The sequence below is a fragment of the Salminus brasiliensis genome, chromosome 4, assembly GCF_030463535.1.
Source record: "Salminus brasiliensis chromosome 4, fSalBra1.hap2, whole genome shotgun sequence".
In the NCBI taxonomy this organism is placed as follows: Eukaryota; Metazoa; Chordata; class Actinopteri; order Characiformes; family Bryconidae; genus Salminus; species Salminus brasiliensis.
In genome coordinates this window covers 38,570,686-38,597,074 of record NC_132881.1, presented here as the reverse complement: position 1 = coordinate 38,597,074, position 26,389 = coordinate 38,570,686, and the positions used below count along the sequence as shown (strand labels likewise).

General features: G+C 40.5%; 1 protein-coding gene across 3 annotated transcripts; it reads right to left on the bottom strand.

The window, feature by feature from the left end:
- Positions 1-24: 24 nt before the first annotated feature.
- On the bottom strand, positions 25-26,389 carry bmpr1aa (bone morphogenetic protein receptor, type IAa). Of its 3 annotated transcripts, none has more exons than XM_072678389.1 (13): positions 26,043-26,389; positions 19,752-19,868; positions 12,781-13,064; positions 5,244-5,412; positions 5,029-5,131; positions 4,804-4,900; positions 4,446-4,539; positions 3,931-4,069; positions 3,646-3,838; positions 3,228-3,525; positions 2,728-2,903; positions 2,376-2,506; positions 25-2,262 (listed from the first exon to the last, which is right to left on the bottom strand). In XM_072678389.1, the coding sequence occupies exons 3-13, from the start codon at positions 12,848-12,850 to the stop codon at positions 2,137-2,139; spliced, it is 1,596 nt and encodes a 531-aa protein (XP_072534490.1). In that variant the 5' UTR covers positions 12,851-13,064; positions 19,752-19,868; positions 26,043-26,389; the 3' UTR covers positions 25-2,136. The 3 variants fall into 3 exon arrangements, with proteins under 3 accessions (XP_072534490.1, XP_072534492.1, XP_072534491.1); XM_072678391.1 differs by having other exon boundaries at positions 5,244-5,409; XM_072678390.1 differs by lacking the exon at positions 26,043-26,389 and adding an exon at positions 21,491-21,774.

The window sequence follows — 26,389 nt, the reverse complement described above, 5'->3', positions numbered from 1 at the left end:
TCACCCACACCCACTCAACAGACCTGTGTAGTAAAATGGAGTATTTACTGAATACATCAGACAAACATGAAACACATGGTATTTGTATTCTCTTGGCAAACTCATAAGGCACCCACTCAACTTAGGAGCTATATAAAATGTGCGATAAATACATACTAGGATGTTCTCTTTTAGTAGCTATGTATTATATACCTGTGGGAAGGGCTGGGTAATGCTATGGCAAAGCACATTTATATATGTACACCATTTCACAGATGCTACATCACTTCAATTGTGAAGGCTCCAAGGATGCAGAATTTCACAGAAAGGAAGCAGAAAAAAAAACAGACTTAAGGGAGGGAAAAAAAAAAAAAAAAAAAAGACTAGAAAGCGTCATGCATATGTAGTAACGCAGCCCTTACATTGGAGGTGCTGAGGGTATGCCAATTGCAAAGGGTTAATTTGGATAAATTCAAGAAATGAAACCTTTAACATGGCCGAAAATCACTTGTTGATATGCTCTTTCGTATGTTCTGCTTTAGGCCACAAATTACTTGTACAGCAACTGTTTGAGACATATAGTATATATATCTTTGTATATATACATTTATAAAAAACCTTCAAGATGCGATTTTTTCAAGACCACCTGTGCTCATTTAGACTAGAATATATTTTGTTAATAATCTAGGTGTAAATAAGTGAACTAATTCACTACATGAAATTGTTTTCCCTTTCGTTTTGCTATTTTTAGAGCAAAATTTCAGATTATCTGCTGAATTTAATAATATATAACATTAAATGTACAAGAACTTTTGCACATACAGAATTTTCATTTTTTAAATTAAGCAAATAAACAGTAATTGTGTATTACAATATGCAGAAGTGTCTGTAGAGGATGTGCTTATTGCAACTTGCTTATTGCAAGAAAATCAAGAATTGTGTCACTTAACTAAGGGTGCCCAAACTTTTGAATATTGAGTATGGAAGACTATATTTATAGACATACAGTATACTCTTCAGAGTCACAAATTCCATTATATTTTTAGAAGAGTAATAGTATTTCTGGATGTCTGTCGTTTATTTTTCAGAGTTTTTTGCACATTTAAACAAAACAAAAAACAAAAACAAACAAACAAAAAAAAAGTTGGCCATTTTTGACAAAGCAGCAAAATTAGTCTGGCACTCTTGATAAATATACGTTCTGTGTGCAGAGACCATTTAATTAAAAAGAATGGAAAGGTGTCTATTGTGGATGGTGTCTATTGTGTTGTTTTTGTTGGGAGGAGTAGAGGTTTTACCAATCTTTTCAGTGGCACTAAGCAATGATTGGGGTGGGAATCGGGGTGTTTTAAGGGTGTATATTTAGTATCTTGAACCTTAAAATAATAATAAAAAAACCCTTCTTAACTGTTACTATAAAATAATTTCTCAGAAAGAAGATTTAGCTGTATAACTGAAGTTAGTATTTTTATAAGTACCTCTCAAAGTAACCAGTGTGAAACACCTTAGAGCTGTAAATGCTGACTGCTGGATGCCAACATGTCTTATCAACTAAACATAGAAACCGGGGATCAATCTAAAACTTGTAGTCTGTGGCCCTTTGGACCACTATAATAATTTCTTACTCTATTTACTTGTCATACAGTCTAATATTATAAATTTATTTACACATTATTACATTATTACAGTCACTGTATATTTACTCTGCAAATAATCATGAATAGTTTTCCATATGGCAGGAATTGAAGTTTATCCCAGAAAGTAAGATTCAAATGCACGTCTGACGCAAAAACAACTGGCTTGGTGTGAATTTCGCTAAGGCAGAAGATCAGTTCACAGATCTTTTGGAGGATTCATCTCAGCAGTCTGAATCTGTTTGAAGTCACCTTCTTTCAAAGCCCACAATCGTACAGCTTTCACAGAAAGCAAAAATGGCTGTGTAATTCCACAGGTCAAGCGGAAAAGGGGCAAAGACGGCATAAACCTGAACCGAGAGTGCGCTTCAGCGTCCGATTCAGACCTCTTACAATCCTCATTTTGCAGGGCATCACCTGATGCGGTCTCTCACGCTACCATCTCCACAGGTGAGAGGGCACGTTAGTGATTAGAAGGGACGAGTCACACGATGCTGACTGTTCTCGCCAATTAGGCTACAGCTCAGATTTTAATGTCCTGTGATTCTACCATTTTGGCTAGTGTTTTCTTGACTCGTAGAATGGTGAGGCGGGAAGCAGGGTTGTGTGCCCAGCACTCTGACATCAGCTTCAGCATGGCCCTCAAGCACTAAAGAAACAAAATAAGTTACTAATCATCATTCATTCTTATTAAAATCTTGTCTTACGAAAGAGAAAGAACAAAGAGAAGACAAAGAACAAAGAAAAATACTTTCCGCTCACCTCATCACTATTCCACCTGTTGGACACGGTTGGCCGCAAGCCTTTGACACACACTACCTGAAGCATGTCTTCATACGAAGGGTCTGGAGGGACCATCTCGTAGTATGGCAGCTGGGACTCCTCAACTATACCTGAGAACAGTAACCCCACAATAAGTTCCAGAGTTTCTTCTTTTAAAATCCGCACATCTGCACTAGGACTTTTCTAAGGATATCTCTGCTTCCAGCAAGTTTTGACTGATTTGAAACCCTAAACCAGTGAGGTAACTACTACTGTGTTGTGGTTACGGGAAAAAAAGGGAAAATAAATAAATAAATACAAGCAAATTCACCACATCATTTTTAATCATTACCTCCTGTGACACAGCGTCTGGCCATCTCCCATATTACCAGGCCGTAGCTGTAGATATCCGCCATAATGTAGGCCTGGAAGTGGTTCTTATTCAGGGTCTCATCTAGGACCTCTGGAGCCATGTAGCGGCGTGTTCCCATGCGAGTGCTCAGAGGAACGTCCACTTCATTAGTATCACTGACAGACAGAAGAAGAAATTAGCTAGAGAAACTCCAACACGACAGATACAAGCTTGCTAAACTTCTTTTCTAAAATTCACGACAAGACAAATACATGCTGATCATATGTTGATCTGGATCTAAAAAATATCTTGTTCAGTATGCTGGAACAGTAAAAGTTGCCTAAACCTAAAAAGCTGACTCAAAAATAAAAATGATAAATGCGGAGGACACTGTACAGTGACAAATACGTGCACCTTTACCTTTATAAAATGTACCATGTAAATTAAATATAACCAAATACTGACAAAAATAATGGCCTAAAAGTGAGTAACATAAGAACCTGTTGAATTTGACTGCCAGTCCCAGGTCAGCTATACAGCAGGTGCCGTTTTTCTTGATGAGGATGTTCTTGCTCTTCAGGTCTCTGTGAGCAATGGCAGGTTTGCCCTGTGTGCCATAGATCTCAGTGTGGAGGTGGCACAGGCCACAGGCTGCAGAGTAGGCTAGTTTCAACAGTGCCTGTGTGTCTAGGGTGGTGAACTTCAGGTAGTCGTACAGAGAGCCATTCTCATGGTAGTCTGTGATCAGGTAGAGCTGTGTTGAGGTTCCTGTACCGTTTATGTCTGCTGCTATGAAGCCTGTTAAAGAAAATTATAACATTCAGAAATGGGGGGCCTGCAAATTTTTCTGCTAAACCAACATTTAAAAACAAACACTTTAGTGACCTACTGGACAGGCAACAGTCAAGATGCACATACCCAGTATGTTTTCATGTCTCATAAGTACAGTCTGGTAGATCTCAGTCTCTCTGAACCAACTGGCCTCTTCACGAGTGAAGAACACCTTCACTGCCACTTTCTCCCCTCTCCAGCGCCCCAGCCACACCTCACCGTACCGGCCTTTCCCGATCAGACGCACTGTCTGGATCTGCTTTGCGATTGTGCGCTGCACCTGACAACAGAAACCACACAGGGTTAGAACAAGAACAAAAACATGGCACAGTCAGATATACCACTTTCAAGGGTGCATTTTAAGCTGCTCACCAACAGGGGGAGCCCAGAACCACTGCCTGAGGTCTGCGACTGGTTGATGAGGTCTTTGAGAGACTCTCCAGCTGGAATGAGGTCTTCATTCTGTTCCAGGTCTCTGTGGTAGTGCTGCCTCTCTGTCTGCCACTTATACCTGATGAAGATGCAGCAGCCTCAGTGATTGCACATATATACATTACATAATTTAGCTTTTCACTGTCAGGAATGATCCATCTAATCAAATCAAAAGTGAAAGACACAAAAGCTTAGTCTGGGCAATATCCTTCAAATAGATCAAGTCTATTTAAAGTTTCTGATTTGAAAAACAAAAATATGAGTAAATAAAGCTAGAAATATCAGATAATTAGGACATTTCCCAGGCCCAGTTTAAATCTTCACATGTTTAAAATTGATTTGACGCAAACAAATCATGCATTGTACAGTGGATACAATGACTGCTCCAATTTCAAACTTTTACAAATAAATACCTGCAAGACTGTGTGTACCAGTAGTAGCCAGCTGTGCCTTACCTGTAGTAACAGATCACAGTGATGCATACGAGAGTACAGCAGCACACCGCGACAGAGATGAGGAATGCCAACCAATGAGGTCCAAAGAACGATTCTATAAAACAGAGTGATTAGAGCACATTTCTAAAGTCAATACACAGAGTCAAGAGAAATCTTGACCCTTAATTTCATTGAGAGTAAATGTCTGTTTTGGGGAGGGGAACTGCTGTCAGACAAAATTTTAAGAGCACAGAAACTGAATTTGTTCACATAAGGCCACAGAATCCCTGTGACGTACAGCCAACACAAGAAGCATTCACTAGCCCACAGGTGCAAAGGCTTTGAGAGAGCGTTGTGGTCAAAACAGTGATGATCTCACCTGGATTTCGAGGAGGCAACTCAGGCTTCAGATCCCGATTACAAAAGTCAGACTGACAGCATTCAATGGTTCGCCTTGTCTGTGAATACTGCGAATCCTGGGAAATAAAGTTAATTTGCTGTTAAATAATATATACTACTCCACATCATTACAGTTATTTTTATTTTAATAAAAGATCTGTTTGCTGTTATGGATATCAACAAAAACAACCCCTCTCGCTTTTACCTTGCACTGAAAATGTGAGCCTTCGTACTTCATGCAGCCAGAGCTTAAAAAAACATCTCCATTTTCATCCTCTTCAATAATGGCAAAACACTGGCCATTTGTCCTGAAATGTCAACAGATCATTATAAGGAAAAGTCTGATTTGGATCTTTAAGAAGGAATGTTTCGGTTGGGTCTTTCACACGTACACATGGACATGCACATGTGGTCACTCACAGGCACGTGTTGTTCTTGGCATCCTCCGGGCAGTGGCCCGAGCAGTAGCAGCTGAGAAAGCGTGCCGCGTCCTCGGGCTCCACAGTCGAATCCACCCCTGGCCTTCTGGAGTCAGGGCCATGCTTCACACCCGTTCCCTGCAGGACGTGGTCTGGGTTCTGTCCAGCTGCTGGAACATAAGAGAAGAGAACATTTTGCACCGACCACAGAAACCATAATTCTGGCTTTTGGAGGAATTAAATGTCAGTTTTCTTTAAAAGGTAATCAAAAGATGTACAAAACAATACGTTGTCTACATATAAAAAGGTAAAACATTAAACAATAAAATAAAAAATATTTTATATTCCATTCCAACTTCACCACATATGGTTGTTGAATACCTTCTACTGCACTACACATCAGTGCACATCATGCAACTTGGCCAGACACTGGCTTTGTAGGTGACTGGCATGATTCTTGCCAGTCAAAACACCACAAACGTGTAACAAATTTCTTCAAAATGTGAAAATGGAAGCTCGAGTAGCTTAATTTGGCCAAATCTAGTTCCTGAGGGCATAAAATCCCCAACAGACTGGATTAAAGGCTCTGGGTATTGACCTGCTGATAATGAAGCCTTTAAGAGGCTGAGGTGGCTGTAATTTGACTACAATGCAAGGCTCTAAAGGATATGACATCATCCTTTAATCACATCCATCTCTACTCCATAGATATGACCACATTATGTTGCTTCAGAGCCTGTTCCCTTAGTCCTACTTCATTTCCACCTTTTCATCCAGTTTTTAGATGGCAGTGTGTTATACCATACGCTAAGGCAGTACAGCACACTGCTGTGTGTGTGTGTGCACGTGCACACACTTGTGACTGCCACAAGTGATTCCTCTGAAGCATGACTCTACTCCGGTCTTTCTAGTCTAGACTTGTTGCTAAGACAGCTGATCACTCCCTGAGCCACTGTCTGAGGCACTCCGAAGCACAGCAACATGGCGCTCTGGTTATCAGCTGAATACCACTCTCAGATCTCATTACCAGCTTGTCTTCTGGCTTTTTCTGGCTTGTCCATCCATGTGCTGCTGCTGCTGTTGCTGATCTGGAATTCTGGCTGGATTCTACTCTTGGAGCTAATTCTATTAGGACTCAGTGATTAAATTGTGACCGAGGGAGATAAAGAAGCCTCTGTTGCACTTGGACTCAGTTTATAATTCACTTTATACTGCACACACACACAAAGAACGTAATGGTCGTGGTTCTACAGCCGTTCAACAAAAAGCACCAGGCGCAGTACAGTTCAAATGATCAATAATATTACTCTATGCAAATAGACAGCAGTTATTCTGCTGATAATGTCTGTGAAGCATGTAGATGTGCTTACAGAAATTAAGCTAACATAGCAACTATGTCATGTAAACTATCATGTTAACTTCTCAGATAAAAGCAGGGGTAAGGGTGGGGTGGGGGGGGGGGGGGGGGTTACTTAAACTTCAGCAAACAGACCAGGTGTGAAAACAGCCTAGGTCAATAAAAGTCTAAGATTAGAACCAGGGTTAGAGGTTTTGGGCTGAGGTAAAGGTTAGGGTTAAGATTACACTCTCTCATGGTTCTTTGAGTGATGCCACACAAGTATCACTTTTCATACTTGGTACTTGGTGTACAAATGTTTGTGGACACCCGTTCTAATGAATGCATTCAGCTACTTTAAGCTGCACTCATTGCTGAAACAGATGTGCAACAATGTGGCAGTAGAATAGGACTCTCTGGAGAAGATAAACATGAACCTCTTGGCACCAAATCTAATGCCAGGCATGGGCTAAAGGGGCATAAAGCATAAGGAGCAGTGGAACAGTGTTCTCTGGAATGATGGTGCTCCAGCCAATACTGTCTGAATGAGGGGGGTGGTGATCATCCAACACCCTGTCCTCACTAAGGCTCTTTATTGCAGAAAGCAATCAAATCCTCACAGCAATATTATGAAATGTAGAAGAAAGCCTTCCCTGGACAGTAGAGACGGTTACTCCAATAAAAGCAGGATACACCCTTTCATTCCCTTGATTTTGGAGGAACCAATGAATGAGCAAGTGTCTCAATACTTTTATCCATACAGTGTGTGTGTGTGTGTGTGTGTGTGTGTGTGTGTGTAGAACCTTTAAACTGGTGAATGAACCTTTACATCAAGGGAAGTTCTTTACGCTCACACATCTCTATTACAAATATGGTTCTTCTAGGGTCTTGCTCAAATTCTTTGAATCATCTTCACTTTTAAGTGTAGAGTTAGGATTTTAGGTTTTTAGGTTTAGGTATAGGTTTTTGTATTGAGGCAAGGGTTGGGGTTGAAAACAGGACCAGGGTTAATAAAACATAGGTGAACAGAAGTAATACAAGGTCTAGTTTATGTAACATATCAATGCACCATTTCGATGTACCACTACTGCTACTTCACAGATATGTTATAGACATGGTACTGATAATTTAAATCTCCAAAGGACCCCTCAAAAGAAAGTATCACCAAATAATTTCTAATAGAAATTAATAAATCTTGCTGAACACTACAAGAAAGCACATAAAGAAAGACTTCTACAATTAAACAAATAATCAGGCAAAGGAAACACCCTGAGAAAATATGAGCTGATGGAAACAGCAGTTAGATGAACTGATAACATTTGGTCTAATCATGAAGTGGCGAGGCCCTGTCTTTGAAGTCTATCAGCACAGGGGAAAAAGCAGCAAGATTACAAACTAAGCTGTAATGAAGCATTCAGCACAGTGCTCTGCTGGGAGTGTTGAGCGCATCCATGGAAGACTTGGGCGATAACAAATTCAAACCAAATTTAGACAAAGAATTACTGCGATAAACAATGTTCACGACAGTATGAAGTAACTCATATTGAGAGTTACAGCGCCTTTCATCTGTTTCAGCCATGTGATCCTTTACTTGTGGGCGCCTACTGCCTGTTGTGGTAGAGTGATATGTAATTATGTACACAAAAAACTATGCTTTAAGGTAAATAGTTCTGATTAATGAACAGTTCCTAGATATTGATACTCAGCACACATGATTAAATGTGAACAGGCAATCAGCAGTTCCCAGTTAAAGAAAGTACTTGACATGACCAGTATAAACAGCTATGGATACCAGTGTCTGCTAAAAATGTAAACACACTGATTATAGCCATGTGTGTATTTAGTGTACAATCCTGTTCTCAAACACTAGTGAAAGCCAGAAAGCAAAAAGACAATCATTTTCATAACATTAGAAATGTAATTAATCGTCATATTGAATAATATCAGTTACCGTCCCAAGACAACTCTGATGCATGGTCCTATGTATTAGACATTGAAGAGGTAGAATGCTGACCTAGTCACACCTGGATAGAAAGTATGCCAAGTTCAGACTACGGTACCAGAGAACAGTATTTTATAAAAATGAATACTTTCAGAATGAGATTGGTGTGAAATGTATTCTGGGATATTGGCTGTCTCAAGTCCACACAAGTCACCCCCTGGTGTATCCTCGATAACACAGGCAGAGCAAGAACAACCAGGGCATTTAGATTGTACTTGGCCAGAAGCAAACTTTTAAATAAATCAGTACTTGGGCTGCTACTGATGATGTTTCACAAGTCCACAAGAACTCTGAAACTAAAGTGACTGAAAATCCACTTTAGACACTTTGTACATGTGGGTTCATCTCTTATACAGCCTCCCATGTCACAGTCCCATAACAGAAAAACAAACTACATGCTAAATTGTCTAGACTTATACAAGATCAAGGAAGTCATTTATGTAACTGAGCTAACCAATAATCCTCACGCAAGCAACGACATGGCCTTGATCCCAGGCGGAGAGAAACAGTCCCCCTGATTACGCCCGACGAGTCCAGGAGAGAGCATGGAGCCGAGGTGGAAAGTTAGAGTAAGGAACGGCCTGGACGAGGATCAAACAAGCCAGGCCTCAAATAGAAACCAGAAAGGCCTCCCACTCTCCCTCGCTGATTCGGACTCCCACTCCCTACTTCTTGACTCTCCCTTTGGGGCCTGCGATCAGAGTCATGACCTAAAAGTGCCCTGAAAGTGTCTCCAAAAAATACAAGGTTACATTCACTCTAACGTTGACAAGCATGAAGGCGACGACAGCAATAATGAAGACGACACTTTTTGGAAACACCAGCAAGCTTTGTGAAAGCTACAAACAACATATGAACGACTGCAGTTTGACAAAGTTAGCACCTCTCAACACCAAACCTCATCAGAGCTTTTCAAGCTGACAACAGTGAAGATGTTTTTCTTAGCTCAAGGCCCCGATCAGACAGAGCTGGATGCCTGTCAGGCTGCCAGGAAACATCTGAGCTCCCGGCCTCCATATCCACATGTGTGCTTCATTCTGCCTGCAGTCATGGCGGAGTCTGAGGTCTGGCAAAGAACCCTCCCCCCCTATAATGAGCCTCTTCACTTACTGCCACACACACACACACACACACACACACACACACACACACACACACACACACACACACACACACACACACACACACACACACACAGCTGCTTTCTTAAAGCAATACAGGACATTAGGAGGCATGTCTCATTTGTCCAGCGCGGAATGGAAAAACAAAGCAGTCCACGAGAGCTCATCTGTCATTACATGATGGTATCAATGCTTATCAATACTCGTGCTGATTTCATGTATTCTAAATTGTCAACATATTTCAATACATTCTGGGATCATTTCAGTTTTTAAATTAGGCTCAATTTTGAACCAGTACTTAATTATATATTTATATTTATCTACGGAGTATTTTGATTAGTAAAAATGTTTTTTTATTTAAACAAAACCATAAAACTGACAATGAAACAATAACAATCATAGATGTGCTTTATCTATCCGAAAAGCATTTCACAAGTTAAGACACTAGAAATAAGAGTAGAAATAAGAACCAATAAATTTCTGATACAGGATTTCCAATGAATCCATACATCACAACTGTTCACGTCTTAAAATGATGTGAATTTGGCAGTTCTTCTTTACACTGGGTGAACATGTCATGATGAATGGATCAATAGAAATGATTAGAAATTACTTGAAATACAATCTTTTTACACTGATTTCCAGTAAAGGGTTTTTTTTCCTTCTCCCGTATAGCTGCTGTTTAAGAGGTACAGTGGTTTCGCGTAACAGCGATGACATGCCACAAAGAGTCACAAACTGCAGCAGTGAAACAGCATGTTTTTAGAAGCTAAATAGCAGTGGGAAATAAAAACATTATTTTGCATTATTTGCAGTGTCAGTGTTTCCCATGTTTCAACTAGCTACATTTTCTCTAAACAATAAGCAAGTAAAATGTGAATATAGAGCTACTAAACCTACCATGACAGTCATGCTTCAGCAACGTTCCGTTTTAAACCAATGTTTTAACTGTGCACTAAAATCGAAACCCTGGATACTACACTATAAAATTATTAGGTATTACATGTCACTTTAAGTATCAAGTCATTTTAATGTAGTATTGATTAGCAGATTAACATATTGCATGATACGGTTGCACACTGGCTTGAACGTGTTCGGTCGCTCCTCAAAATTAAGGCATTTGGATCAAATTGGGAGACAAAACAGGAGCAGAACATCCTCATCATCGCCTAACTTTTCACAAGGTGTTCTTAAGGAGTGGATAAATTGCATCTAGAGGCCCAGACAACGTGTCTTGACCTTGACAACGGCCCAGTTAAGTGTGTGAGAAATTACTCATTAGCCAGGTTACTCGACTTCCCGCAAATGCCGCTAATAAACAGGCTCTACTTTTCCCACCCTGTGACCGTGTGATTCAAGCTTCAGGGTTTTACAGAGTTTAAGGAAATAAAATTCACCTGAGCCATTTCTGATGAGTCAAGGAAAATGGAATTATAAGACAAGTGTAATCCAACAGCCTGTTTTGAGATTTAACTTTCTCTGTAGGTCTTTACATGGCTTCAGGGCAAAATGAACCTTTTATGAAGTTCTTCTGAACGGACAAGACTCCAGAGTTGGAAAAGGCTGAAATGAGGCAAATATAAACAGTGTTACTTAGTAGCTGCACTTTACAAGAAGCTGCCACAGCAACGGCTCATTAAAATGTCCCGCGCGTGAACAACAAGCAAATAACAGAGAAACACAGGCTAATTAACAAGCATGGGGGTTCCGTCTTAATTCTGAGGCAGCCGACGCACCAATACCTCAGACAAGAAGCAAGGTGTTAAAGATCAAAAGACATCTTATTAATTGAGCTAATCTCAGTATGAGCCCTAGTTTCATTCATCCTCAAGTGAACTGAAAGTGAATGAAAGCACTGAGAGTGCGTATTTCCTGAGAACAATGGCCGGGAAGAGTCAATTGCCCCAGAGCAAGTCTGACAGTGTTATACAGGAAATGGTGAACGTGCAAAAAAGGAAGAGAGAGCAGCAACAATCAGTCCAAGAGCTTCCTGTAGTGGTGCTGGTTGAAAGACTGCAGAAAAAGCCATGGTTTGAGTCCCTGAACAAGGCTCTGACCAGGGTCAAAAACAACTGATGAAACAGTGGCAAAAATGACTCCAATTTAAATATTTCTACACGATTAAACAGACAGAAATGCCCTGACAATGTTATAGTGCAAGAAATCAATAGAAATGAAGGTCATAAATGAGAGCAAGTCAATGAGCATGTCTAAAACACTAGGTCTACATATATAACATAATGCCCGGATCATACGATAAGGCCCTATTCAAAACATCCATCAGCTTCACAGCCTATTAACATATCTCTGTGATATAACACTGCTTTCAGAGCAATCAGCTGCTGTTGTTTCTGTATATTTCACAGACTGTTCAGGGGCAACCTTTTTACATGACTGATAAGCTCCTCTTTACAGCAGCTTCAGGTGAGTTTATGGTACTAGGTTAAGAGACTGGCGCTGTTGTGCTTTCCTGGGAGCAGTAGCACAGCAAGTCCTTTTTATTGACCTCTAGCAAACAATGATATCAGTTTCCCTGCACATCCCAGTGCGCGCACACACACACGTATCTAAGAAAGAAAGAAAGAAAGGAAGAACCCACAAACACTGAGGCATTAAACCACAGTCACATCTCTCTTAGATCTCTATGGCAACTAAGCTATATTAAAAGCAAACAAAGGACATAAAACACCAACCGTATTCGGTTTCTGATACAAGTGCAGTGTGCAATTTGAACTCAAAAAGTCTAAAATCAAATCATTTCATTGGAGACTCTCTGGCTACGGCTTCAGTAATGATAAAATTTCAGATGGACGTATTATTTGATCATCTTTAGTAAAGTGACAGAACAATACTGCTCTCTTTATGTCCCTAGACAGCTGAGAGTTTCTGTAGATCATTACACAGAGCTACATAAAGGACATATTGAAACAAAGGTGTAATCATTACAGCACTGACCCAATAAAATTTGTAACTTTGAGAGTAACCAGCTGATTGTACAGTAAGTTGATGAGACAATCCATGCAAAGCTGGCCAGCATTCATTAGACTAAATACACTAAAGGAACGAAAAGAAAAGTTACCTTCAGCTGTAGGACACAGAAGAATGCAGACTCCAGCCAGAACGATTGTGAAAAAATGAAACCGGGTCATTCTCAAACAGCAGCTTTTGGTAAACCACCACCAGGGCTTGCAGGTGTGTCAGACCCCACGCTGCTCTGTACCCTGGCGCTCTGAGATATTTAAAATGTGGCTCGATGACCTGTAGTGGTGTTCCAAGCAGACTACTGCAGAGGGTGAGAGAAGAGGTTGTGATGGAACTAGAAACTCAGAGCTTTGTCCTCACAAGGTCCTCTATTCCACGGCACTGAAGAAGAAAAGACAAAGAAAAACTAAATCAGAAACATTCAACTTAAAACCAGATACGGTCCTCCTGCAATGTCCAACATTTACATTTACGGCATTTAGCTGACGCTCTTATCCAGAGCGAAGGTTACTCGTATTACAGAGGTGGGCCAATGTAGTGTTAGGAGTCTTGCCCAAGAACTCCAACAATACCGCCTGCCCTTTGTAGACCTCACCTTTGACTTTTTAAGGACAAAAAGGTCTCAAACATATTACTTAAACAATTATTAACAAGCGCAAAAGACAGTTCAAATGACCCCCAACTGGCTAGAGAGGTAAGAAAGTTGTTAATCTGCCATTCAAGATTCAACACTCAAGCTAAAGGTAAGATCACAGTTGATTTGAACCTTAAATTGGACAAAAATAAGAAGGAAATAAGAAGTTACAGTAGAGACTAGCTTCAGTATGCATTGGTCCCTAGCTATGCCCTATGCAAATCCCATCCATCATAAAGTCCACAATGTTAGCTGGAATGGATAAGGTAAAACTTTAGAATTAAAAAGACAGTCTGACAAATGGACCACTTTTACCTAATCACATCTTGATGGTAATATTATACACTTGTAAAAAATAGCTCATTTTTTAGTCATGCAACCCTTTTCCAAACAAATGATCGATTTTATTGATTGTCTCCATTTTGGTGATGCCGTTGTCTTTGGATTTAGAGAAACAAGAGAAACAAAAATCCATACCAAGACATTTATTTATTGATCACCCAAAGTAAAATTATTTAAGCTACTGGGAACTTGGAGGACTTGGCATCTTGCTCAAGGAAATAACAGCATACACATTTACAAATAACTACAATGGATAGACAAAAAAAAAAAAAACATTACTTCTACACCTTCTCTAGAAGGTGCTAGACCCTTCATCCATCAGTCTTTTTCTCTTATTTTATAACACTGCCCATCGTCATATCTTGATTTCCCCCCCTTTTTTCCCCAGACTTTACCCCACAACCCCTGTCAGACTGGCGCTATTCTTGAATACCGTAACATGCCCAAATTATTTGTTGAAGGATGTTCCGCAATTACCCGCACTGGCCCTATCCAGCGTTAATAACATGATGTGTCTGTTCTCTTGTAGGCTTGTATGTCTCTTTGCAATTAGTGGCTGAGAGCAGAGCCTCTGCCGAGGGAGCGAGGGGGGGGACAAATTAGTGGCGACGTGGGCCGGTGTCTGTCACTTTTGATTTGCCCAAGGGGGACAAAGAGCCCCGACCTGTGCCCCACTTTTCACACATCCCTGACTGGATAACAAGGCAACAAAGTGGGCCTCCTCAAGGCAAGGGGACTAGACAGCCATCAAGGCACCTTCACAGAGGGCCAAGTAACATGGCTGTATGGGCCAGAGAGTGTATGCTGCTTTGCTGATGAAGACACAGCGAAACAATCAATTACCATTAGGGAGCTAAAGTCTATGGTGAAGGTCGGGACCTGGAAGAATAGAAAGAAGCCCTCACTTTAAAAGGGACAAGGCAATTTGAATAAATTAATAAATAAATAAATCATAAAAATCAGCAAAACACATATAGAGCAGTGGTTTTCAACCTGTGGATCACAAACCACTGGAGTAACAACACCACTCTCCCTATGACAGACTGGAGTTCAATTATCCAGCTCCAACTATGCAGACTAAACAACCATATGCAGCATCAGTGCAAAATAAAAATAAAATAACCGTGCATCTTGGTTGCCTTTGCCAATTTCACCAAGTAGGTCAGATGCAACCAGAAGTGGCAGGAGTGAGCAACAGCAGTAACCAGGTACTTCAGAAAATACACGGTTCCCATCAGCGAATTTAAGAAAGCAATTTTTTTTACGAAACTGGTTCCAACACTGGTATGAATTACCAGCAGGGAAATAATTCACCCTGACAGAAATTCCAATTTACGACAACCAGATCCACTCAGATGTGGAAAAAATTACCCATGGTGACAGTATTTCGCACCGTATTCAGACATGTGGTCAAGTATTAAAATACAGCTGGAAATCAGAGTCAAAATGACCAACTATTTTCCTGAGACACACTAGTGAGAATGTAGCTGAAGCGCAACAGGCTTTTATTGATCTGACATAACTTGAGAGACGATTAAATCTGAGAACTCGAGGGAGTAAAAAATAAATACTCACTAATCCACCCTCGACAAGACTTCTTCATATCTATGCGTTTTGTTCTTGGGCAGAACTCAAAACTCATTTATATATTTTGCACATCTTTCATAGGAAACAAACAGGTCTTATTTTTGCACTTTTGCATCTTGACTTTACACTACTGTAAATATTCTTTATATTTAAGCATATGTATATTTTTCCAACACCCTTGAGACATCCCTCTGCATATATACCATTACATATAGCTGTTCAAATACATGTAAAAACTTGATTGACAGTGTATTAAGCAGCACCTGCTAGAATTTATGGTCAGTTTCCTTTTGGACAAGTTACAATAGGATGCAACCTGAAACAAACCTGCTCTGCCTATAGAGGATATCTGTCTGTAGGATAAACATAAAGACGGTTAGGTTTATATATGGGATGCTAACAATAATGGCTTACATAGGCAGGATGGGATCATATATGGACCAAAGAAATAAGAGCATCAATGTAGATCTATATTCATCTATTTTATCATCATATTTTAATGCTTTGCTTTTATGCTTACTGTTAACTAGATTCAGGAATGCATTAATAACACACACACACAGCTCTGAAAATTCAGAAAGCACTCTCTGGTTGGTAAGAGTGTCTACCCTAGGCTTGTGATTAAAAATAAATATTTGCTTGGGCACCTTCAGGTGTTTCTACGCATCTTATTGTGTACATGAATTGCCACCACAGTGTGTTGCACGCACATGTGTATTTAACGTGCAGCTGTGACACACCATGAGGAACTGCCTCATTATAGTATTCTCATGTGTGCACAAATTCAATTTCTTGTTCTTCAATTTCGACAGATTCCTTGCATTAGAACTGTGATGGATAGGTAATAGGACAATGAAAGCAGCAGAAGTTTTCATGTTCCACTGTAAAACAGTCCCACATTGCAGAATAATAAAACTTTGTTTCTTTATTAGAATAGTCATCACAACACTGAGCTTCAAATAAGGTTCACCAATAGTGCCTAGAGGATGCCAGAGGATGCAGAGCTTTAACACAGTGGCAAAAACAAAGGATCGGAATTGGATCAGGCTTAAATACGGAGGGATATTACCAATTTTAGCTAAAATGCCATTGGCAACAGCGAATAGCTACTGAACATTATAATTAATAACATTTCCCTTACACACCATGTAAAAACACTACTGTTGTTGTGCATATTAGTCAGATGCCCTCTTTCTGTCAAAAAAGGTGATTTTTGCTGCGTCATGTGGTAAAACAAAGCAAAAACACACACACAAAAAAAAAAAAAAAAAAAAAAAAAAGCAACAAACACCAGACCCTCTAAAGATACATCTGGTTTGCAAGACAAACCCCTACCTAAACATACAACAGAAGGCCAATCCCCCATTAAAAAATAAATAAATAAATAAATAAATTACCTTGGGTAAATGAAAGGTTATGCAGGTGATGAATTATTTCACATTTACATATGACAACTAAACTGTTCACTGACATGTTGTACAAACAGTGTGTATGGAGGACTCTGCCAGCACAGACATGCCCTGGATTAAATGGAGACACTGCTTACTGTAAAGGAAAACAAAAAAGCTCACCTACTGTGTGTGTGAAAGAAATGTTTGAGTGTTAAAGGAATGTATCAGACAAAAAGACAGAAACCCAATATCACCTACGCAGTACATCAGGGTAACTAAGGTCAAGTGTCTTTTACAATAACAGAAAACATTCAATATCAATTTGCCCTTGATCATCAGGTGGAAAACGTGCTTAAGACTGTCTGGGGAAAAAAAGACCAAAGTGCCAACGGAAGTTCCGTTGAAATAGTCAATATGACAATATTTTATCGTATGATAAAAAGTTATCAACAGCACACTTTTCTTTCTTATTGTGGATATTGTCAATACTTAAAGAACACCAATTAGTCTTATTGCATTTTTATACATGTAAAGGGGCTAAAAATCATTTTAGGTAGTGCAAGCACAAGTTTAGGGAACAACCAACTGCAAAATACAACTCGAAAGCTTACAATTAGGCTGAACAACAACTGAACAAAAGGTAAACAAACACTTCATCACTCATTCATTGCACCTTTCTAAACAGACTACAGCACACTGAACGCAGAATTAGGATAAGTTCTGGGTTTTATTATACATTACTGGAAATTGAGCATTCAGAGGCGCCATACATTTCTGTAAATGGCAGCAGAATCAAAGAGGGTATTGTACTGTACAACTAAGGCACACCTGAGTAGATTCTTAAAGTCTAACCAGCCCCAGGGAGGAATATGGTCTTTCCCACACTTTGGCTGGTTATAAAATTCAGTGTTCTACATGCTTACATATATATAAGTAACACTGAACAGTTTATAAAATTTCATACGTTGAATTGGTTGCAGTGTTGGACAGATGGTCTCATCTCAACTCTGATACAATAAACTACGTCATCTCCACCCACATGCTGCTTTAGGTTTACACCAAATGTGTTCTATTACTACTATAACTTACTATTATAACTTTTGGATTTATCTGCTGTGTTCGAAACTGCGCCCTATTCACTAAATAGTGCACTACTTTGAAAAAGAGGGAGAAAAAAAAAAAAAGGTACATAATTTTAATTCCATATATATAATATTCCATATTATAGCCATCCCACATTGCAGCCCAAGAAGGAGTGTATGAACCATGTATCTGAGTGGACATGGAATACCCAGAATTCATTTTGTTTAAAGATTTGCATGCAGCTTCTCTAAACAAGATTGACATTCATAGGGTGTCCTAAGTTTCTCACATGACTATAGAACCACTGCCTTTACTAAAGAACCCTTGAAGAGCATTTTTACAAAAGCTTTCAGACATTACCATCAAAAACTGTGCATTTATGTGCTTGTTTTACATGTACAGTATAAAAACTATTACAAACACAGAACGCAGAAGCACAGCCGAGCGCATGTGTTGAATAAATATCACATCTCATTCAGCTGATACCACTACCCAGCTTGGTCTGGTGTTTATCCAGACCTTCCACTCTTTGCCTGGCCTGGCTCCCTGGTCCCTCCTGGGGCCCCTCCTTGCAGGCAGCACTGTGCGCTGTGGCTACCTTCCCTCTGTGTCGGCGTCCTGCCCGACATGCCTTTCAAGGCTTGCTACACTGCAGGGCAGACTTTCTGGCTCCACTGCCATTGTCCGTTTGGCTGCTTTGCGCCTCATCCCGGGAATGGATTAGCATAAGAATACTGAGGCACACTGAGATGTGCCCCCTGACCAGCTCTCTCTCCATCATCCTCCCTTTTCCTTTTCCTTCTCATCTCTGGCCCTCCATTTCTCTACTAGCCAATACAATTAATCATCACAACACTGCCTCCTGCAGAGTTAGCTGACCAGGCATCCTTAAGGCTGCAGAAATGAGCATATTGGCGTTTTATGACCACAATACGCAGCAGGAAAGGAACAAAAGTTAATTTGTGGAGCACTTGGGTGCAACGTGACCTCTTAGCGAGGTCTGGGAGTGAAATGGTCATTACTATAGGCAGCCTAAGAGTCTGAGTGCAGATGTATACAATGGACCCTCTTAATTCAAGCAGCACTGGTGTTTCCCCCAATTCTGTCCAAGTTGACGAGCTGAAGGGTTAAGGTTACATTTACATTTATGCCATTTAGCTGATGCTCTTATCCAGAACGACTTACAAGGTTACTCGTATTACAGAGGCAGGCCAATGTGTGTGTTATTGTCCTTGTCCATGATCTCAGCTGCAAACTTTAGTTAAGCTTTAGGTGTCAAATCTGGAGCAGGAGCTTCTTCTGCTTCTTGGACAGCGGACTCTCACTCCATGGCAATGCTGAATTCGCATGGCTGTAGACAGCGACACTGGTGCTTCAGCAGCTTCCAATTCATAACAGCCATGTGGATCAATGGTTCCTGGCTTTTCTTTGCCATTTGAATCGTCTTCCGCTCCGCTAAGGGTAACAGTTTGGGTCTTCTTCCAGACCTTGGCAAAGAGGCTACACCCCCAGTAACTTGTGCTTACAACAACTGTTTGAACTGATGATCTTGGAATCTGGAGTTGTTTAGAAATGTCTCCAAGAGACATTGCTGACTTGTGTATGTACACGATCATACTTCATACTTCATACTTTAAGCACCACTAAATTAATAATCAGTGTGTGTACGTATACTTTTGAACAGTGTTGATTTCAGATAACCCACAAAAACTTGAGCACCTTCTTAATTTTATTTCTGCTGAAGATTTGTGGTGCACTTCTTATACCCCAAAAAAATAAGAGTTGAAGAAACCATTAGCGCAGTCAAAGCACAAAACTGCCTTGAGAGCTTGTAAAACTCCTACCACAACACATTGTAACACATTGCAACGTCCTAGTGATTTCTGCAGTTCCTCTTTCATTGTCAAGACACCTTTGAGGACCTGAAGATGGTATTAAGCACTGAATTGCACTCAGTTTGAAGTCCAGAGCTCAAAATATAATAACTGTTTCATTTACACCATCTTTATTACAGAGTAGAAGTCTACATACCATAATGATGCATCCATTTCTTTGAGCCATGTTGCCAAAACATGCGGTGAACACAGTGGCAGGTTGTTGAGTTCATTCAGATTTACACAGCTTCTTCAGGTGCCACCTAGATTCTCACTGCAAAAGGAAGAAGAACAAAAACAAAGAAACAGAACTGTCAAGACAAAACACTGTAAAAGAGTTGGCAGAATTTGTATTACTTGGTTAGGCATCGTAAATGGTTGCGTTCAGGTCATTTGGTTTACGTGGTTTAAAAGTTCAATATTAAGAGTGTAAAGACTGCAGTACTGATCAATTGAACATCCACATTATTTAAAACTTCTAGGCTGCTGAGCTAAAATATCTGCATATTATTCATTTTACTGCAGTCTTAAAACAACTGATAGGTGTGTTTCGTCTTCACTGGACTGTAAACCTGCAGACAACTGGGGAAAACTTGCAACAGAGGTGAATCTTCCCAGAAGAAGAGTCAAAATTCTTTCAAAAACACATCAATGCAGGAAGTCACAAAGGAACCCAGATGAACATTTAAGGAACTGCCAGCCTTGCTCATCCTAAGTCAGTATTCATGATTCCACCATTAGAAATAGACTGGCCAAAATGGCATACATGGGAGAGTTGCACAGCAAAAACCACTGCCAACGAAGACAAACTCAAAAACACACCTTGTTGAGCACCAGGCCCGGGTAAAAAGATTCTATATGATAACGAAAAGGGTTATTTGACTTTATACAATGGTATAACCCTTTCTGGAGCTATAGAGTACCAGTAAACAGTTCTAAAAAGAAAGAGGGTTTTCTTCTTTTTGCACCCAAAAGACCATTAAATCATGCAAACATCCACTTCAACACTCAAATGATTCTTCATAGAACCACAACCTTTACAAAACACTTAAGGATCCCAATTTCTAGGAGTGTATGAATCCTTAAAAATTTACATTACAGTGAATGAACATGTTTAGTTCATGATGCTTTCTGACTTTAGAGTTTAAAGTCCTGTTAAACCAGCACAGACAAAACCACAAGGTTTACAAGGACATACAAAACATCCAGAAGAAAAGCACATAATCGCAAGCTCTTTTTACTCCCACTCAGAGTGTCACTGCTGTTGAAAGTCTGCAGGACATGTTGCCTTACATGGCAAAAAAAGCTATATGTGCAGAGAGAGTCAATACTGAGCCAACTGTGCATTTTTAAAATGTGTCTATTGCTGTTCTGCTACATGAACATATAGAAGTAAAAGAGGTTACATTAAGTGTCAAAGTAAACTATTTACTTTTTGCCCCCCTATTTATCCAATATTTGAACCCTACCTGAACAGCATTCTTGTATCATATCAGCAGAGGTGACAGAAAAAGCCTTCTTTTAAGCTGATCACATGAGATTTCCTTAAAAAAACATCCACACTCGCGTCAATGTCCTAGGACCCTACAATCACACTAAAATGGCCTAAAATGACCCTTCAGTCACTTTTATTTATAAACAACCCATTCCAGGTTCCAGGCATCTTCGCATTCTGTGTGTCTGGTGCCGCTCTAAATAATTTACTCTGATAGCTGAGAGTATTTAAAGCAAGATCAATACCATTAAAGGACAGCTGGGGACTTATTCAATACATGGAGACCACTTCCTAACAGAAGAGGTAATGCATTCTGCTTTCTGCTAAACAGCTTCACAATATCGCTTCTTTTATCAGAGAAAGTGAATATAAAAAAAGACAAGCAAATAACCTGCACTCACCTTTCTCCCTGCACTAGAAACCATCCCAAATCTATCCTCGGGTGATAACAGGTCAGTCGCACGGTTTAGGAAGATATGCTTTTATGCTGCATACGAGGCTCAAGCCTGAGGTAGATGATATAAGAAAGGGAGTGAATGTTTTCCTCTCCTGCTCAGCCATCCTGTCTCCACTGTTAGCCAGAGTGGTGGGGTGGAGTGGAGGGGGGCCTGACTTTAGAAGGTGCAGAGGGCTGAAGAACACAGGCAGCGATGTGAAATCTGATCTAACCAACCTCCCCCACCTCCTCCAACAACCACCTTCCTCCCCAATGCCACCTCGTCACAGCCTCCGCAGAGCAATCTGATCCTGTCTCCTGCTGAGATTGAAATACACTCCTAGAGGGCTCCAGGCAACTCAACCTGGGCTGGGAATGACAAGATATTCAAACAGAACTGGCAAGCTGGAGAACAAAACAACCACAATGTTGGTGTGAAATGTTCAGTTTGATTTCAGAGATCAGCACAGCTTGCGCAATCACCTTTTAACGTCTCAATCCTACTCTGTTAACAATTATTTGGTTTGGCACTGTTGCATTCCTGTCTTTCCATTTGCGTTATCACTTGCACAGTGCATGTAGAGACAGACCTTGTATTTTTACAGGGAATATGCACCTAATTTACAGTCAATCAAAGACTGTCCTGGTGCATGCTGAGCTCAGAGGGGTGATGCACCAGCTTTACTTACACCTCCAACTGGAACTTCTGCGGTGAAACCTGATTACAGGGATCAGCTGACTTTTGAGAGCTCCAAGCAGAAAGAAATGGCTGAATTGTCCACCTCTGTAGGTGTAACCATTTTGAAACACTTACAAATGTAGCCAGGCCATTGAAATAGGAATGTCGAAATAGTCTGGTTTTCAATGTGAAATCAGAAAATACAGAATTAACACACCTTCACAGCTCACATTCCAGACCAGGACGAATGATCTGTGACCCTGTTTACACCTGGTCACTTTATGTGACAAGTATCTGGAGTGTATCCTCATAAGATTTCAGCCATATGCATTTACGAAAGTATGCTCGTTGCATAGCAATTATTACTGGTGTTTTAGTTATACTGGGAGAGGTTTTGGTTGTTGAATGTGACTTGGAAAAGAACATACACTTACACTGCTATAATGTGGCTCTGGTTGTATCTGGTTTAAATGAGTCTTGGGTGCGTTTACACTTGCATTTTTATGTGGCTTGGCCTTATCCAGATATTTAATATAATATAATCCTGATACTCAAGACAAAAAGTGACCATGTGTAAACATAATTATATTCAGAGACCGGTACACTAAACCCATCCTCAAGAAACAGTATTGTTACTATTGCACAATAATAACTTTTGGAAAGGTTAAAATACCTTCAAATATCATAAAACAACTCCGGTGCAAGTACAAAAGTAGCAGGTTTTATATATACCAAGAAATTGAGTAACTTCAAGAACTGCAGCAGAACTTCAGCACATCCAATATCCATCAACATATATTCATTCTTCTCTTTTTTCGGATCTTTCTGGTCTAAAATGCTAAAAGCTCCAAAATTAGCAAAAATAAAGTGGTACAGATGGCACCAATATAAACGAGTAATATTAAGGCCAAAAAATGAATAATTCAATGTGACTATAAACAAAAGTATCATATGACTAAGGAAAGTAAAACAACAAGCTTCATAGACAGTTTTACTAATTATGATACAAAACGCTCAATCAATACCATCAGACTTTAGGACAAGATGCTCTCAAACGCAAAAGAACCAAACCAGGTGTTAAGTTGGAAAAATCTGGAAACCTCACGCACGTTCCCAACTAATCTGTTACAACTTCATGCTGATGTTACATGATGATGTTATAACTCATCACCCTTTGAAGCAGGAGGCTAGTACTCGGTCTGCAATAACGGGCAATCACCACACAGCTGTATAGACAACATTCTCAAACACTAGAAAGCCTTTACATTAGCACCACTCACAGGTGAAGTGTAAAACATTGATTATCATCAACTATAGTGACATCTGTATACAGAACAGTCAGTTATTGAAGGTGATGTGTTAAAAGCAGGAAAAATTGGCAATCTGAGCCACTTTGACAAGGGTCAAACTGAGATGGCTAGAAGACTGGGTCAAAACATCTCCAAAAAACAGGTCTTGTGGGGTGTTCCACAGTATGCAGTGGTCAGTACCTAACAAAAGTGGTCCAACAAAGGACAACCGGTGAACCAGTGAAACGCCTTGGGCACCTAAGGCTCACTGACAAGATCCACGGAGCCCCACACCTGAAAACTTACAGGACTTAAAGGACCTGCTGCAAACATCTAGGTGTCAGATACCACAGGACACCTTCGGAAGCCCATGGTTGGTTCGAAGGTTAGATCTGTTGAGGTGGCACAAGGGGGATCTGGCCAATATTAGGCCGGTGGTGTTAATGTTATCGCTGATGTGTATTTATACCAAACAAAAACCCAAACTTTAGCTTTTTTTTTTTAAAAGATATATTTCAAAACCCTCACCCTCAAGGCACCTTCATCTGGAATGCATACACATTTCTTGGAGATTAGTAACAGACGTGAGGCAGATGCCGGCAGCACTACAACACAGCAACAATTCAAAAGCACTTTACATCACTCTGCGAGTGGTCACAACTAAGAAAACACAGATATTTTTTGTTTTTCGTTTAATATTGACTGGTTTGTAAAGGGGGATTCGGCGTGTGTGTGTGGGGGGGCTGTGGAATGTACAGCTGTCTGGCATATGTACTCAGCAAGCATTTAACTTTCATTTTTGCAGCGAAAATTCGCCTTTTCGCCTTCGGGGGTCTTGAACGCACAGTATTAAGGTGCCATCTGTTTTTTGACCCCCTTCAGCCTGCACTGCCTTTTTTTCCGTTAAGGCTTTAGATGGTGGGTAAACGAGGTGAAGGTAAAGGTAAAGGCTCCTGCCTAGTGTCTACAAATTAAAACCAGCCTTGTTAAACTGCTGAGGGGAATACATACATGTAACCATGCCTACTTGAAGCTATTTAGACAAAACATAAAAGATACACAGCTACACTATATGGACAAAAGTATAGGGACACCTGCTTGTTCATGGTTTCTTCCCAAGTCAAAGGTATTAAAGAGAGTTCAGTCTGCTGTTGGTGGAGTAACGGTCTCCACAGTCCAGGGGTGAAGGATTTCTACTAGACTGTGGAGCACTGGTGTGAGGATCTGATTGCACTCAGTATCCGAAGTGTGTAAGTGAGGTTAGGATGTTGGATGATGATGATCATCACCCAACTTATTGTATGGAGACCCAACCATCATTCTGAAGAACACAGCTCAATGCTGGGGGGCGTTATACCCCTCTAGCCAAGGCCTGACATTAGGCATGGTGCCAATAGGTTCATGTTTACCCCCTGGGAGAGAGTCCTAATCTACTGCCAATACTTCTACTACTTTACATGGGCTAGGCAAGCTGAACCTACACATTTGCACATCTGTCTCAGAAATGGGTGCAATCTAAAATAGCTGAATGCATTCTTTAGAAAGGGTGTCCATAAATATTTGGACACACATAAATTCTCAGTTCCTCCACAGGTGGTGCCTGATCGTTGCGACGTTAATCAAAGGGCATGACTGCCAAGTCGTAAAACTTAGATACAGGTCAAATGACGAGCAAATGAATAATCATCTACAATCTGAGCCTCTTCAGAGGAATTATTTCTACCTCAGACTGTAAACAGGCCACATTTTCGCTGTCTGACAAGCAGGCAGGCTAACGTCAAGCTAGCACGTTAGCTAGCTAGCTAACTTCTAACGTCTGAAACTGGGTGGCTAAGAAGCTAACGTGCACTTTCCCCCAGCAAAACCGAGCACAATCGGTCGGAACATCAATGCTCTGATAAAAACGACATCTTTCTTACTCAACATGATCTCTTCTGTAACTCTGAGACACTTTTCTCATCAACTCACAGCTACCAAACCCCAACTAGCTGCTGGTAGGACAGCTAGTGCTAGTGCTAGCTCGGGTCAGGTTATAGCTAGCTAGCTAGCTAGCTATAAAACACGAAGGCACAGCAACACGATTAGCTAGAAAGCTAGCTGCATTTCTAGCTACGTTAACAAAGGCTGTCGGAAGCGACCAGGATGAATTTTACATTTTGTTAAGTTCGTTTTAGTTAGTTTAGAAGTCAAAAACAGCGATGCAAGCAGCAGCTAGCGCTGTAGTTCGTCTCCGCTAGCGGAAGAGCTAGCTAGCTACTATAGCTAGCAGGCTAGCGTTAGCAAGTCCGGCAGTTGTCAAATACTGTTGTGGGAAAGTTGGGGAAAAGCTCCAAATTACACTAAAATCAGTGTGAAAATGTTTAAAACGTTTAACCAACATTTTCCAATGCAAAATAAATCTACGTGCGGCGACGTTAGCTAGCTAGCTAGCTACTTCCCCCGCCAGGTAGACTGGGAAGACAGGTAAACACGGGCGGCTCAAACTTTGCTGGACTCGGCGAACAGGCGACCGCTAAACGTGTGACTGTAGCTCATCTGATTGGGCTTACCTTTCATGGCGACTCCAGGTAAAATAGCTAGCTATCTAGCTTCCTTTAGATGAAGGCCATCCGTGACATTACATCCAAATCATTCAGCTATAGATGCTTCTCACATGGGGTCAATCATCACTGAAGCCTCCATCGGACGGACGGACGGACTGACTGACGGGCGGTCTGGTAAATATAGAGATAGCTAGCTGACTAACTAACGCAGCTGCGAATCAGCGAATCCAAGCCAAACTGGAGTTTCTGCCCTGTTTGGAAGAAGCTACACACTGCCTGCGTACGTCTCCTGGTCCCCAGTACCATCAGTATTAAAGTATTTAACACCCCCGAGCAGCCGAACGACTTTATTA

Excerpts from the sequence above, each read along its gene's own strand:
- bmpr1aa (XM_072678389.1), bottom strand. The coding sequence starts at position 12,850 with ATGACCCGGTTTCATTTTTTCACAATCGTTCTGGCTGGAGTCTGCATT. Across the intron at positions 3,839-3,930 it reads GTTCTGGGCTCCCCCTGTTG|GTGCAGCGCACAATCGCAAA; the intron begins GTGAGCAGCTTA and ends TTCTGTTGTCAG. Across the intron at positions 2,507-2,727 it reads CAGACGCTGTGTCACAGGAG|GTATAGTTGAGGAGTCCCAG; the intron begins GTAATGATTAAA and ends TACTGTTCTCAG.